Source organism: Phaenicophaeus curvirostris, unplaced genomic scaffold (genome assembly GCF_032191515.1).
Source record: "Phaenicophaeus curvirostris isolate KB17595 unplaced genomic scaffold, BPBGC_Pcur_1.0 scaffold_69, whole genome shotgun sequence".
Lineage (NCBI taxonomy): Eukaryota > Metazoa > Chordata > Aves > Cuculiformes > Cuculidae > Phaenicophaeus > Phaenicophaeus curvirostris.
Window position 1 is genome coordinate 771,957 of NW_027206691.1, and position 14,188 is coordinate 786,144.

The 14,188-nt window shown below is 60.1% G+C and overlaps 2 protein-coding genes across 2 annotated transcripts; one reads left to right on the forward strand and one right to left on the reverse strand.

Moving 5' to 3' along the window:
- Positions 1 to 106: 106 nt before the first annotated feature.
- LOC138734292 (pseudouridylate synthase RPUSD4, mitochondrial-like) lies at positions 107 to 14,008 on the reverse strand. The gene is made up of 3 exons (XM_069881904.1): positions 13,859 to 14,008; positions 12,611 to 12,776; positions 107 to 288 (listed from the first exon to the last, which is right to left on the reverse strand). Exons 1-3 carry the CDS (start codon positions 14,003 to 14,005, stop codon positions 236 to 238), a joined length of 366 nt encoding a protein of 121 aa, XP_069738005.1. The 5' UTR covers positions 14,006 to 14,008; the 3' UTR covers positions 107 to 235.
- Positions 5,788 to 9,393, forward strand: LOC138734191 (V-set and immunoglobulin domain-containing protein 10-like 2). The gene is made up of 7 exons (XM_069881766.1): positions 5,788 to 5,894; positions 5,993 to 6,078; positions 6,247 to 6,513; positions 7,247 to 7,606; positions 8,101 to 8,376; positions 8,524 to 8,805; positions 9,035 to 9,393. Exons 1-7 carry the CDS (start codon positions 5,788 to 5,790, stop codon positions 9,391 to 9,393), a joined length of 1,737 nt encoding a protein of 578 aa, XP_069737867.1.
- Positions 14,009 to 14,188: the final 180 nt, after the last annotated feature.

The following is a 14,188-nucleotide window of genomic DNA, read 5'->3' on the forward strand; positions in this document are numbered from 1 at the left end:
GTGGCATCGGGGTCGAGTCTTTCCATGGCCACCAGCATCCAGCCAGGGGCGGCCACCAGGAACGGCCAAGCCCTTGATCTCTTCAGCCAGCTTAAATGTGCCACGATAAATTAACTGCAGTTTATTTTTTGCAGGATCCACCCAGTCTGGCAGAAACTAAGGAGATGTGGGGACCGGAGCGGTGTATCTGGGTCACTCCGGCAGCAGAGGAGCAAGCACAGCCCAACGATGATCTCTATGCCCAGGCCTCTCTCGGTCTAGGGGTGCGATCAACCCTTCTGGCATTTCCTGAGGATCAGAGGGGAAGCAGGAGGATGGTCATGAAAAGAAAGGTGCTGAGGCACAGACCTGATGGAGGAGTGGAGGTCTTTGACGAGTCGGGGAGCAGCACCAACACCCGGAGCCTGAGGCAGAAGATGCTTCATCATAGGCCAAGCCCAGAAGACAGCATCTCTGAGGGGGAAATAGAGTCAAGCAACAGCTCCCATCCCTGGTGGCCCCGCAGGGACAGCCCCTGCTTTCTCCCTGCGGATTTGGGGAGCCAGAGCTCTCATGATTCTCATTACAGAGCTGCAGCAGAACAACCTAAGTCCTTCATTCCTCCGCGGTTCGAGCTGCTGGGCCGTAACCGGGGGAAAACTGACTGCGTGGCCAAATATTTTGAATATAAACGAGATTGGGAGAAATTTGGAATCCCAGGGGAGGATCGGTGGAAAGAAGTGCGCTGGGGCATCCGGAAGAAGATGCTCTGTGAGCCCGAGCTGCCCCACCGTCCGCAGCACCTCCCCATCCCCAACAACTACACCGTGCCCACGGAGAAGAAGAGAGCTGCCCTGTGCTGGAAGGTGCGCTGGGACCTGGCCAGGGGCCTCCTGCCGGAGAAAACCACTCCCTGGTAGCACCTTGAGCCCTGCTCCTTGCCTGTGAGGCGGGAACTGAGCACCAGCTGCTTTTATCCGCCTCAAAGTTCTCGACAATTTCTAAAAGTTCCTTTAATAAAGTTTGTGAAAAGACTTATGGTCTGTGGGCTATTTTATAGAATCATGGAATGGCTTGAGTTTGAAGGGACCTTAAAGAACATCCGACCTGGCCTTGAACCCCTCCAGGGATGGGGCAGCCACCCCTGCTCTGGGCAACCTGGGCCAGGGCCTCCCCACCCTCAGAGCGAAGAATTTCTTCCTAAGGTCTAATCTAAATCTTCCCCCTTCCAATTTAAAACTGTTCCCCCTTGTCCTATCCCGGCACTCCCTGATTAAAAGCCCCTCCCCAGCTTTCCTTGAGTCCCCTTCAGTACTGGAAGCTACTCTGAGGTGTCCTAGGAGCCTTCTCCAGGCTGAACAACCCCCACTCTGTCAGCCTGCCTCATAGCAGAGGTGCTCCAGGCCTTGGATCATCTCTGTGGACCTCCAGGAGTTGGGGGTTCCTCACAGGGTGGGGGGTCTCTCCTGGGATGAGATGTGGATTCCTCCTAGGTGTCGAGAGCTCCCTCCCGGCATCTGGGGATCCCTTATAGGGTGGGGTGGGGGGAATCCCTCCCTGTTTGCATGCTCTGCCCAGTTTTGGAGGCCTCATCCAGGTTTAGGGGGTCCCATCACAATTTGGGGAGATCCCTCCTCATGTTTGGGGCCCCTCCTGGGATGCAGGGTTCTGTCATGGTTTGGGGTGATGCTTCCCAGTATTTGGGGCTCCCTCACAGGTTTTGGGGTCCTTCCCACAGCTTCAGGCTCCCTCCTGGCATCTAGGGCTCCCTCTCAGGATCCAGAGGGTCTGTCCTGGGATTTGGAGGATCCCTCCTGAATCGAGGCTCCTGCCCAGTTTTGGAGGCTCAATCCTGCGTTAGGGGGTTCTGTCATGGTTTGGGGAGATCCCTCCCATGTTTTGCAGACCCTCACGGTGCTTGGGGCTCCTCCCAGTTTGGGGTGTTGCTCCTGATGTTTGAGGCTCTCTCCTGGGTCCTTCCCGGAGTTTGGGTGTCCCTTACGGAGGGGGAAATCCCTCCTGGTTTGGTTTGGCAGTCCTACCCAGTTTTAGGGGCTTCCTTCTGTATTAGGGGATACTATCATGGTTTGGGGACATCCCTCACAGGGTTAGGGTTCCCTCCTGGTATTTGGGGCTCCCTTCCAGGATTCACGGGGTCCTTCCTGGAGTTTGGGGCTCCTTCCCTGGTTTTCGGGTCCCCCCCTGGGATTCAGGGGGTCCCCCTGGGGGTTTGGGGCTCCCTCCTCATTGTTTGGGGAGATCCCTCCTGGTGTTTGGGGCTCCCTTCTAGGGTTTGGAGAGATCCCTCCCGGTTTGGGGACTCCCTCTTGGCTTTGGAGCCGCCTCCTGGGATGAGAGATGGATTCCTCCCAGCACTTGGTGGGCCCCTCCTGGGATTTGGGGGGCAGCTCCCAGGCTGGAGGGGAGGCTCCCTCCTGGGATTTGGGGGTCCTTTACAGGGTAGGGGGATCCCTGCTGATTTGGGGGTTCTGCAAAGTTTCGGGACTCCTTCCCAGGTTTTAGGAATTTCTTACAGGGTGGGAAAGGCCCCTCTGGGGACGGAGCTGGATCCCTGCCCGCTGGGGCCCCTCCGGAGAGAAGAGCAACAAAGCTGGTGAAAGGGCTGGAGAACAGGCCTTATGAGAAGCGGCTGAGAGAGCTGGGGTTGTTTAGCCTGGAGAAGAGGAGGCTGAGGGGTGACCTCATTGCTCTCTACAACTACCTGAAAGGACGTTGTAGAGAGGAGGGTACTGGCCTCTTCTCCCAAGTGACAGGGGACAGGACAAGAGGGAATGGCCTCAAGCTCCGCCAGGGGAGGTTGAGGTTGAACATCAGGAAAAAATTTTTCACAGAAAGGGTCATTGGGCACTGGAACAGGCTGCCCAGGGAGGTGGTTGAGTGTTAAAAAGCACCAGGAGGTCCCTCGAAAGGAGCAGGAGACTCAAAACAGGGGGAAATAGCAGTGAAGGGTTGGCTGGGAGGGAGCAGAGCGGTGGGAGGGCTGCTGCGGAACCTCAGCCTGCCTCTCGCCACACCTCAGACTCGGAGGAGTGCGAGCTGGCTGGCGGCGGAGATGAGCCAGGACGGGCACCAAGTGGCGATGCTGACAGCGGAGCTGACGGTGCCGCAGCGGGCCAACATCATCCAGCGCTTCCGCGAAGGAAAGGAGAAGGTCCTCATTGTCACCAATGTCTGCGCCAGAGGTACCTCTGGAAAACCCAGTGCCCCTTGCAATTCCGAAGGGGGTGAAACACACCTCCTGGCATCTGCTGCTTCTGGTGGCAGCATGGCTTAAGGCAGGGATCCTACGGGATATGTTGGGCCCAGGGAGCCTTTCCCGCAGCCCTGATCTCACTGTTTCTCAGGGATCGATGTGCAGCAAGTCACCATCGTGGTGAACTTCAGCCTCCCCACCTCTCGGAGAAGAAACGAGCCAGATTTTGAGACCTATCTCCACCGCATCGGGCGAACTGGACGCTTTGGGAAGAAGGGCATCGCCTTCAGCATGGTGGAAAGCTGTAACGTGGGGCTTGTGCACAAGATAGAGGAGTATTTCCGTAAGCATTCACATGTATCTGCCTCGCTGGGATAGGTTCTGGGACTGGTGATCTCCCTTCAGCTCATTTCCCATCTGCAAAGGGACCTTATTGGGCTGCTCTTCTCCCTGGGCGTGTCTAACTCGGCACAGGCACCAGGTGGAGCCTCCCTTCTGTCCCCCTTGCCCTTTGAGGGGGTTTTTATCCATAGCAGACGTTTTCAGAGAAACAGAATCACAGAATGTCCTTAGTGGGAGGGGACCCCCAAGTCTCATCAAGTCCAACTCCTGTCCCTGCACAGGACAACCCCACAATTCACACTGTGGGGCTGGGGGCGTTGGCCAAACACTTCTGGAATATTGTCAGCCTTGGGACTGCTTCCCTGGGAGCTGTTCCTGCGCTCCACCACCCTCTGGGGGAAGAACCTTTTCCCAATGTCCAACCTAACCCTGCCCTGGCATCTTCATGCCATGCCCTCATGTCCAGAGGGAAGAGCTCAGTGCCTGCTCCTCCTCCTCCCCATTGAGGAAGCTGCATAGCGCGATGAGGTTTCTCTTCAGTCTCATCTTTTCCAGGCTGATCAGACCAAGGGACTTCAGCCACTTCTCATACACTTCCCCTCTAAACTCTTAAACTCTGTGCCCTCCTCTGGACACTCCAGCAGCTTTAGATCCTTTTTATCCTGTGGCTCCCAAACTGTCCCCGGTGCTCAAGGTGGGGCCCCAGTGCGGAGCAGAGCGGGACAATCCCCTCCCTCGCTTGGCGAGCGATGCCGTGCTGGATGCACCCAGGACGTGGTTGGCTGCCAGGTCACTGCTACCTCGTGGCCGACTTGCCATGGACCAGAACCCCCTGATCCCTTTCTGCAGGGCTGCTCTCCAGCCTCGCGCTCCCCGGGCTGTCCGTCCATCCGTGTCCCAGGGGCAGAACAAGGCCCTCGCCCCAGTTAAACTCCCTGCGGTCGTGATTGCCCATCTCTCCCGTTTGTCCGATCCCTCTGTGGGGCCTCTCTGCTCTCTGGGGTGTCAGCAGCTCACCCACTTCCATGACATCCCCAAACTGAGTTATTAAACCTTCCAGTCCCGCATCCAGGTAATTTCTGAGAATGCTGAGGAGCGCTGGCCCTGGGATGAACCCCGCGGAATGCCACTAGGGACTGGTCGCCAGCCTGATGTGACCGCAGTCACTGTGACGCTTTGATCCAGCCCCTCAGCCCGTTCTCCCCACCCAGCACTGTGTGTCCAGCTGGCCACTGGGCCGTTTGTTCAGTAGCCTGAGATTTTGTGTGTGACTTGCCAGGGCCTTCACAGGTACCTGGTTTGCCTCAGCACCGCTTTTCACTTCCCTCCTTCAGGCATTTTATCTGCCTTTTCCCTGTCCCAGGGCAGCTGGTACCTGGCTGAGCTCAGCCCGGTTGTGGGAGTGAAGTCAGCCTTGGCCAAAGCAGCCCACTGCGGGATTCCCGCGGGATGAAAATCCAGCGGAAGAATGCCCAGACTTTTGCTTTTTAACGCTGTGACGTTGGGATTTGAGGGCTGGGGGTGCCTGATGAGATTAACGAACCTCCCCTGTCCTGCATCGGTTTGGAGGTGGGAGGAGAGGGTGGGAGCGGCTTTGGAAACCGATTGGGACATGCTGCTTCTGGCTTGGGACCTCTCACTTTCGGACAAGGTGCTTCTGGCTTAGGGCTCCTCTCTCGGACACGCTGCTTCTGGTTTGGGGCACTTCTTGCTTTCAGAGTCCAGGCCACTGCACTCCCTCACTTGGCACTGTGCCTTCTCCCAGTTTCCTTGGCAGTTGCTTGAGGGCCGTGGACTGGAAATCCCACCCACACAGGAGCGTTCCCACCCATGCCTGTGCACGCAAGCGGCACAAATGCCAGCTCACCGGCGGCCGGGCTTTGGTTTTACCAGCTCGTGCCCAACACTGGCAATTTTTGTTTCCTTCCTACAGAGACCAAGATCAAGGAGCTGGACCCAGATGACATGGATGAGCTCGAGAGGCTGGAAAACTGAGTGAGGACCAGGGGTGTGCTGCCCCCCCGTCCCAGTTTTGGTTCAGGAACAGAAGGAAAAGTTACAGGGGAAGATGTTCCAGTTCTCTAAAGAGTTTCCCCACATAGTTTGGTTTTGTTGGGATGCTGGGAGGAGGCAGGGGAGCCCTCAGCCCCAGCGGTTCTTGTCCCTGGTTTTGTTCTGGTTCTGTGGCCGAGGTTTTCAGAGCCCTGGCTCTGCAGGGTGGGAGGAATCCCCATGGCGCTCGGCTTGGGGTGATGCTCCTCAGCGGCACCTCTGGATGCGCTCAGAGTGGTCAGGAAACGGGGAAGCAGCAGGAGCTGGCTCCAGAACTCCGCTGCTTGTCTCCAGGCAGCAGCGACAGGTACCTTTCTGCCACAAAAACCTGGAGAAAAAGCTCAGAAAGAAAGAATGGGGAGGAAAGCGGAGTTGTTAGAAAACGGAATAACGGGCTCTCGCTAGGTGGCGGCAGGAGCTGCTGTCGCGGAGCCCGAGTGGAGCAGTTTGGGGACTGGAAGAGCCGGGAGCTCGTGGGCTGCTGGGCAGGGGTCAGGGGTTGTCCCTTCGCTGTCACCAAGCCTGTCTCTAACAGAATGGAATTAAATCCTTGCTAAGGTGGTGGTGTTCCTCCTGTGCAACAGGAATTTGGAATTTATCCCTACGCTCAGTGCAGATGTGTTTTTATTGGCTCCAAGTGTTGACGGTTGTGTCCTTAGCCACCAACACACAGGCTGTCGTCTTCTGGAGTTTCGTGGCGGAGCCGGAGGGCTCAGGGCCGCCGCGGGCAGTGGCCGTGGGCTCAGGCAGAGAGGTGGCAGTGGCCCCCGGCGCGGGGACGCTGGGCAGGGTGACCCTGCGCAACGGGACGCTGGAGCTGCGGGAGCTGCGGGCGGCCGCCCAGGGGCGATTCCTCTGCCAGGGGCTCTTCCCGGAGCGTGGGCGACTCCACGTTGGCTACGCCGCTGTCCTCTTGCGCGTCTTGGGTAAGCACTGGCCGATGGCCACCGTCGCGTTCCCGGGGATCCCTGCGCTTGCCCGTGAGCCCTAGAGTCTTTCACAGGCCAGCAGTGTGTGCTGCTGGCCACTGAAGAGCCTGCTAGCCCATGGGAGTCTTCCACTGGCCAGTGTAGCGTGCTCCTGGCCAATGAAGAGCTCAGTAGCCACTGAAGGGCCCCACTACTCACTGAAGCGTGCCACTAGCCAGTGTAGAGCTCTGCTAGCCAACACAGCGGCTTGCAGCCAGTGCAACACTCCACTAAGCAGGAAAGCACCCCATTAGCCAACGTGGCACCCCACGAGCCAACGTAGTGCTGTGCTAGCCAACAGCATCACACTAGCCAACGTAGCACCCCACAAGCCAATGTAGCACTGGGCTAGCCAACACGGCAGCACACTAGCCGACATAGCATTCCACTAGCTGAAGTAGCTCACCATTAGCCAGCGAAGGGCCCCATAAGCCAAAGCAGAGCCTTGCTGCCCGGCAAAGCACCCCACTAGCCATCGTAGCGTCCTGCTAGCCAGCACCATCTCCTTGCCCTGGCCAATCCAGCATCCCAGTAGCCCCTAAGCGGTCACATTAGCCTGTCTGTGGCTGCTCTAGCTACTCCCCACGCCCACAGCCAGGACACCCCCTCATTAGCCCATAGACATTCTCACTAGCCATCCTGCTTGCTGCCATAGCACATCACTAGCCAATACACGGTCTGGGCTGGAAAGATGCCCCCTGTTGGGGGCCCTGGGGGCTCGTGGGGGGCCCGGGGGATGGGGCTGCTCACGGCTTGGTGCCCCCAGTGCCCGTCTCCAAGCCCTTTGTGCGGCCGACGGCGGCAGTGGCGGCGGAGGGGGCGACGGTGGCCCTGACGTGCTCTGTGCGGGAGGGGACCAAGCCGCTGAGCTTCTCCTGGCAGCACCGGGAGCCCCGGGGGGGTCCCCTGCCGTCCCCCATGGGGATGGGGGGCTCCGGGGCAGAGCTGCGCCTGACGCCCGCCAACCGGAGCCACGCGGGCTGGTACGCCTGCACCGTGCGCAACCAAGTCAACAACTGCACCAGCGAGCCCGTCTACCTGGACATCATCTGTGAGTGGCCTCACCTTCCCGGGGGGCTGTGAGGGCATCCTCAGGGCTGGAGATGCCACCATGGCCTGGCCATGGCGACCAAGCATCCAGCCACCTGGCTACTATGATGTGGCTGAGATCACCAAGCACCCTACCACCATGGTGGCCCCGTGGTACAGCCATGGCCACCACGTGCAGTGCCACCGAGGTACCTCCTCAGCCACCGCGTGGCCTGTCTGTGTCCATGGTCACCACGCACTGTGCCACCTCCACAGCCACCAGGCCAGCATGGTGTGTCCATGGCCACCATGCCCTACGGCACCATGGGGCCTCCACGCCCACCACCCACCCCGGGACGTCCATGGCCACCACGGTGATGTTCACAGCCACGATGGTGCACGTTTTCTAAGGAGACTTCCCAGCCTGGTTCCCCACCAGAGGGAGGATGCCCCAGGTGTGGCTGTGTCCCCTCTCTGGGGATGTCCCGATGACTGAGGGTCCCCATGTCACCGCAGATGGCCCCGACGAGCCAGCCATCAGCGTGGAGCCCTTCTCCCCTGAACAGGGGGGCTTCTCGGCGGGCGAGAGGGAGGACGTGGTGCTGAGCTGCCTGGCTCCCTCCAACCCCCCTAGTCGCTACGTCTGGCTCCACAACAGCTCCCAGGTCCACACCGGCCAGACCTACGCCATCTCTGCCATCACTCGCGCCCAGGCAGGCACCTACACCTGCCTGGCCGAGAATACCCACCTCCAAACCCGCACCCAGGCCACCATCGTCCTCACCGTCTACTGTAAGTAACCCTGGAACAGGGGCGGCCCCACGGGTGCCCCTGGGGCGAGATAGACCAAGGCAGCTTCTGGTGAGGATGTAGGTGTGAAGGGCAATGTGGGAGGAGGGTAACAGCCCGGCGTCCCCCAGCTCTGATGGTCTCCTGCAGATCCACCACCCGGCAGCCCCACCTGCTCTGCCCTGGCCACCGGTGACCTGCGGGACGTGGCCCTGCGGTGCCGCTGGCCGGGGGGCTTCCCCCTGGCACGGCTGCGCTGGGTGGGCCCCTGGCCTCCCGTGAAGGAGGATGAGGACGAGGTGGCGTCGGGGTCGAGTCTTTCCATGGCCACCAGCATCCAGCCAGGGGCGGCCACCAGGAACGGCAGCTCCTTCTCCTGCCTGGCCTCCCACCCCGCGCTGCCACAGGGGGCTACGTGCGGGACCACCCTGTGTGAGTGCCCGTGGGTCGTGTCCCCGCGGAGAAAAACCCTTTGTGACGCCCCGGTTGGTGGAGCCGCCGTGACCCTGTGCCGCGGCCACCCCGAGGGACGCGTGGCCGGGCGCTCATCACCCCAGGCGACCCCAAGCTGGGGGTGCCCGTGGCACAGTCGCCCGGGGTGGCTGTCACCCTTTTGGGGGACGCTTTGGCATCCCCGCCCTGATGCCTCTCCGTCCCACAGGGGTCCCAGCCGACGGCCCCTCCTGCGCGGTGGCGGTCACCAAGGGTAACGAGTACGTGACGCTGCGGTGCCGGTGGGAGGGGGGGACGCCGCCAGTCACCCTGCGCTGGCGGGACGGCGGGGGCCGGGCGCTTGGGGACCCCTCGCCCTCCACTGCCGTCCTGGTGCTGAGCACCCACAGCGGCTTGCGGGGCCGGGATTTTGTCTGCGCGGCCGCCCACCCGCTACGGGCCAACGGCGCCGAGTGCCGCCTCCGGCTGGGTAAGCCGGATTCGAAGCGGGCGTCCCCTCCTTGGGCCACGGTGACACAGGGGGGTCACAGGTCTAGGGGTGCAATCAACCCTTCTGGCATTTCCTGAGGATCAGAGGGGAAGCAGGAGGATGGTCATGAAAAGAAAGGTGCTGAGGCACAGACCTGATGGAGGAGTGGAGGTCTTTGACGAGTCGGGGAGCAGCACCAACACCCGGAGCCTGAGGCAGAAGATGCTTCATCATAGGCCAAGCCCAGAAGACAGCATCTCTGAGGGGGAAATAGAGTCAAGCAACAGCTCCCATCCCTGGTGGCCCCGCAGGGACAGCCCCTGCTTTCTCCCTGCGGATTTGGGGAGCCAGAGCTCTCATGATTCTCCTTACAGAGCTGCAGCAGAACAACCCAAGTCCTTCATTCCTCCGCGGTTCGAGCTGCTGGGCCGTAACCGGGGGAAAACTGACTGCGTGGCCAAATATTTTGAATATAAACGAGATTGGGAGAAATTTGGAATCCCAGGGGAGGATCGGTGGAAAGAAGTGCGCTGGGGCATCCGGGAGAAGATGCTCTGTGAGCCCGAGCTGCCCCACCGTCCGCAGCACCTCCCCATCCCCAACAACTACACCGTGCCCACGGAGAAGAAGAGAGCTGCCCTGTGCTGGAAGGTGCGCTGGGACCTGGCCAGGGGCCTCCTGCCGGAGAAAACCACTCCCTGGTAGCACCTTGAGCCCTGCTCCTTGCCTGTGAGGCGGGAACTGAGCACCAGCTGCTTTTATCCGCCTCAAAGTCCTCGATAATTTCTAAAAATCCCGTTTTTTGCATTTCAAGTGGGCTAAGTCCTACTATTCAAACTTTTTCCAGCACTTCAGAAAAGTGGGCTGGGTGGAGAACCCAGTTCCCCCGTTGCATCCTGTGATGCTGCTTCCCGAACTTTGACTGGAAGCTCTGAGAAGCTGGCACCAAGAACCCCACGGCCTGCAGGACCCTTTGGATATCGCAGGAACAAGACTGCAGGGAGCCTGGGGATTTGGGGCAGGGAACAGACCCTGCATGAGACACCAAGGTTGTTACATCTGTGATGCCTCAGGAATTCCTTTAATAAAGTGTGTGAAAAGACTTATGGTCTGTGGGCTATTTTATAGAATCATGGAATGGCTTGAGTTTGAAGGGACCTTAAAGAACATCCAACCTGGCCTTGAACCCCTCCAGGGATGGGGCAGCCACCCCTGCTCTGGGCAACCTGGGCCAGGGCCTCCCCACCCTCAGAGTGAAGAATTTCTTCCTAATGTCTAATCTAAATCTTCCCCCTTCCAATTTAAAACTGTTCCCCCTTGTCCTATCCCGGCACTCCCTGATTAAAAGCCCCTCCCCAGCTTTCCTTGAGTCCCTTTCAGTACTGGAAGCTACTCTAAGGTGTCCTAGGAGCCTTCTCCAGGCTGAACAACCCCCACTCTGTCAGCCTGCCTCATAGCAGAGGTGCTCCAGGCCTTGGATCATCTCTGTGGACCTCCAGGAGTTGGGGGTTCCTCACAGGGTGGGGGGGCTCTCCTGGGATGAGATGTGGATTCCTCCTAGGTGTCGAGAGCTCCCTCCCGGCATCTGGGGATCCCTTATAGGGTGGGGTGGGGGGAATCCCTCCCTGTTTGCATGCTCTGCCCAGTTTTGGAGGCCTCATCCAGGTTTAGGGGGTCCCATCACAATTTGGGGAGACCCCTCCTCATGTTTGGGGCCCCTCCTGGGATGCAGGGTTCTGTCATGGTTTGGGGTGATGCTTCCCAGTATTTGGGGCTCCCTCACAGGTTTTGGGGTCCTTCCCACAGCTTCAGGCTCCCTCCTGGCATCTAGGGCTCCCTCTCAGGATCCAGAGGGTCTGTCCTGGGATTTGGAGGATCCCTCCTGAATCGAGGGTCCTGCCCAGTTTTGGAGGCTCAATCCTGCGTTAGGGGGTTCTGTCATGGTTTGGGGAGATCCCTCCCATGTTTTGCAGACCCTCACGGTGCTTGGGGCTCCTCCCAGTTTGGGGTGTTGCTCCTGATGTTTGAGGCTCTCTCCTGGGTCCTTCCCGGAGTTTGGGTGTCCCTTACGGAGGGGGAAATCCCTCCTGGTTTGGTTTGGCAGTCCTACCCAGTTTTAGGGGCTTCCTTCTGTATTAGGGGATACTATCATGGTTTGGGGACATCCCTCACAGGGTTAGGGTTCCCTCCTGGTATTTGGGGCTCCCTTCCAGGATTCACGGGGTCCTTCCTGGTATTTGGGGCTCCCTTCCAGGATTCACGGGGTCCTTCCTGGAGTTTGGGGCTCCTTCCCTGGTTTTCGGGACCCCCCTGGGATTCAGGGGGTCCTCCTGGGGGTTTGGGGCTGCCTCCTCATTGTTTGGGGAGATCCCTCCTGGTGTTTGGGGCTCCCTTCTAGGGTTTGGAGAGATCCCTCCCGGTTTGGGGACTCCCTCTTGGCTTTGGAGCCGCCTCCTGGGATGAGAGATGGATTCCTCCCAGCACTTGGTGGGCCCCTCCTGGGATTTGGGGGGCAGCTCCCAGGCTGGAGGGGAGGCTCCCTCCTGGGATTTGGGGGTCCTTTACAGGGTAGGGGGATCCCTGCTGATTTGGGGGTTCTGCAAAGTTTTGGGACTCCTTCCCAGGTTTTAGGAATTTCTTACAGGGTGGGAAAGGCCCTTCTGGGGACGGAGCTGGATCCCTGCCCGCTGGGGCCCCTCCGGAGAGAAGAGCAACAAAGCTTGTGAAAGGGCTGGAGAACAGGCCTTACGAGAAGCGGCTGAGAGAGCTGGGGTTGTTTAGCCTGGAGAAGAGGAGGCTGAGGGGTGACCTCATTGCTCTCTACAACTACCTGAAAGGAGGTTGTAGAGAGGAGGGTACTGGCCTCTTCTCCCAAGTGACAGGGGACAGGACAAGAGGGAATGGCCTCAAGCTCCGCCAGGGGAGGTTGAGGTTGAACATCAGGAAAAAATTTTTCACAGAAAGGGTCATTGGGCACTGGAACAGGCTGCCCAGGGAGGTGGTTGAGTCACCTTCCCTGGAGGTGTTTAAGGGACGGGTGGACGAGGTGCTGAGGGACATGGTTTAGTGATTGATAGGAATGGTTGGACTCGATGATCTGGTGGGTCTCTTCCAACCTGGTTATTCTATGATTCTATGATCTACCTTTAATTACCCTTAAAATGCGAAATGAAGGCTATGACCTAAAGGTGACAAACTACCCCCATCCCTCCCTGGCAGGCAAACCTCAGTGCATGGAGGGCAGAGGATCCCCCGTCAGAGCCCTGGAGCTGTTTCCCCCTTGGCACAACCACGGCACAAAAGGCTTTTCCTCACCATGCACAGGAAGGCCATAGGGTTTGTTGATCACCACAATCTCTTCATTCTGGTACACGGTTCCCTGTTTGAGCACTTTGGCCAGGACGTTGGGGTGAACCTGCTGCAGCCGCTTGCTCAGCATGGCCAGCTCCCGCACCCACCTCTGTGCGGGGTCTTTGGGGATCTGAAGAGAAAACAAAATGCCCTCAGTGGAGGATAAACAGTTCTCGCACCAAGGCCCTGCTTCAGCAGCTCCCTCGTCTTCCTCCCACTTCTACTCTGTGTCTCACAGCCCTGTTACCCACATCGTCACAACAGAGACTATCTAAGCGCCCCTACCCATTGCCCTGCTCGGTGCGACTGCCTGTAGCCCCACACAGGGGCAGCCACCCAAAAATCCCAAGCCAGATTTTTCCCCGCTGCCCGGCGAGAGAAAACCCATGGGCACGATGACAAAACCTGGCACCCCCGCCACTGGCTGCCCATCCCACGCGGGGGAGCGCCCTGAGCCCAAGGACACAGGGAGACCTGGTGCACGAGGAGGCAACGCGGGGAGATGGGGGATACAGGGGGCGAGGGAAAGGACCTGTGGGAAGAGGGGGACAACCTGGGGAAGAGGGGGGATACACAGGACAACACCTGGGGGATGAGGCGGGGGGGCCTTGGGGGCTAAAGGGAGACCTGGGGAAGTTGGGGGGGACCGGGGGATGGAGAAAGAGAGGAAGGGATGTGGGGAGAGTGGGACCCAGGGAGTGAGGGAACTCAGGGAGAGGGGGCGACATGAAGGGTAAGGGGTATAAGAGGCTGAAGGGGGGGACCAGGAGAAGAAGAGCGGTATGCAGGGATAAGGGAGGATCTGATGGGTGAAGCGGGACAGAGGGAGAGGGAGGAACCCAAGGGGCAAGGGAGTGACAGAGGGCAAGGGCGGGGGACCTGAGGGCTGACAGGGAACGTGGGGAGAGGGGGAAGACCTGGGGAGAGGGAGATTGGATCCAGGGAAGGCGGGGGATGAAGGGGGGAGAAACGGGGACATGGGGGCTTGGGGGGGTAGATCCGGGGGACAAACGGGGTGGCCCGGGTGGGAACGACGGCCAGGGAGAGAGGGCGACATGGGGTCGGGATCTAGGGGGCGACGGGGAACACAGGGAGAGAGGGACTGGATCCAGGAGAGGCGGGGAAACACGGACACGGGGCAGCGGGGGAGGCCCCGTGGGTGAGGAGGATCCCGGTGAGCGGTCCCGGGCCGGCCCCGCGGTGCCGCCACACCTCCTCGCTCCTCTTCCCGCTCCTCTCGGCCCGCAGCCGCTCCGCCAGCCGCTCGGCCCCCGCCTCCGCCCGCCCGATGCCGCCCAGGCCGCACCCGGCCCGGGGCAGCGCCGAGCGCCGCCACAGCCGCCATAGCCCCGCCGCCATCGCCCTGCGCCGCGGGGCGGGACTTCCGGCCAAGGGGAGCGAAGGGCGGGATTTCCGGCCAATGGGAACGGGGCCCGCCCCTTCCGACCAATCACAGTGCGGGGACAGGCGCCCGCCCAGCGGAAGGGCCCACCCAGTCAGAGCCGGCAGCGAGGGGAGCGGCTCCGCCCACCCGACCAATCA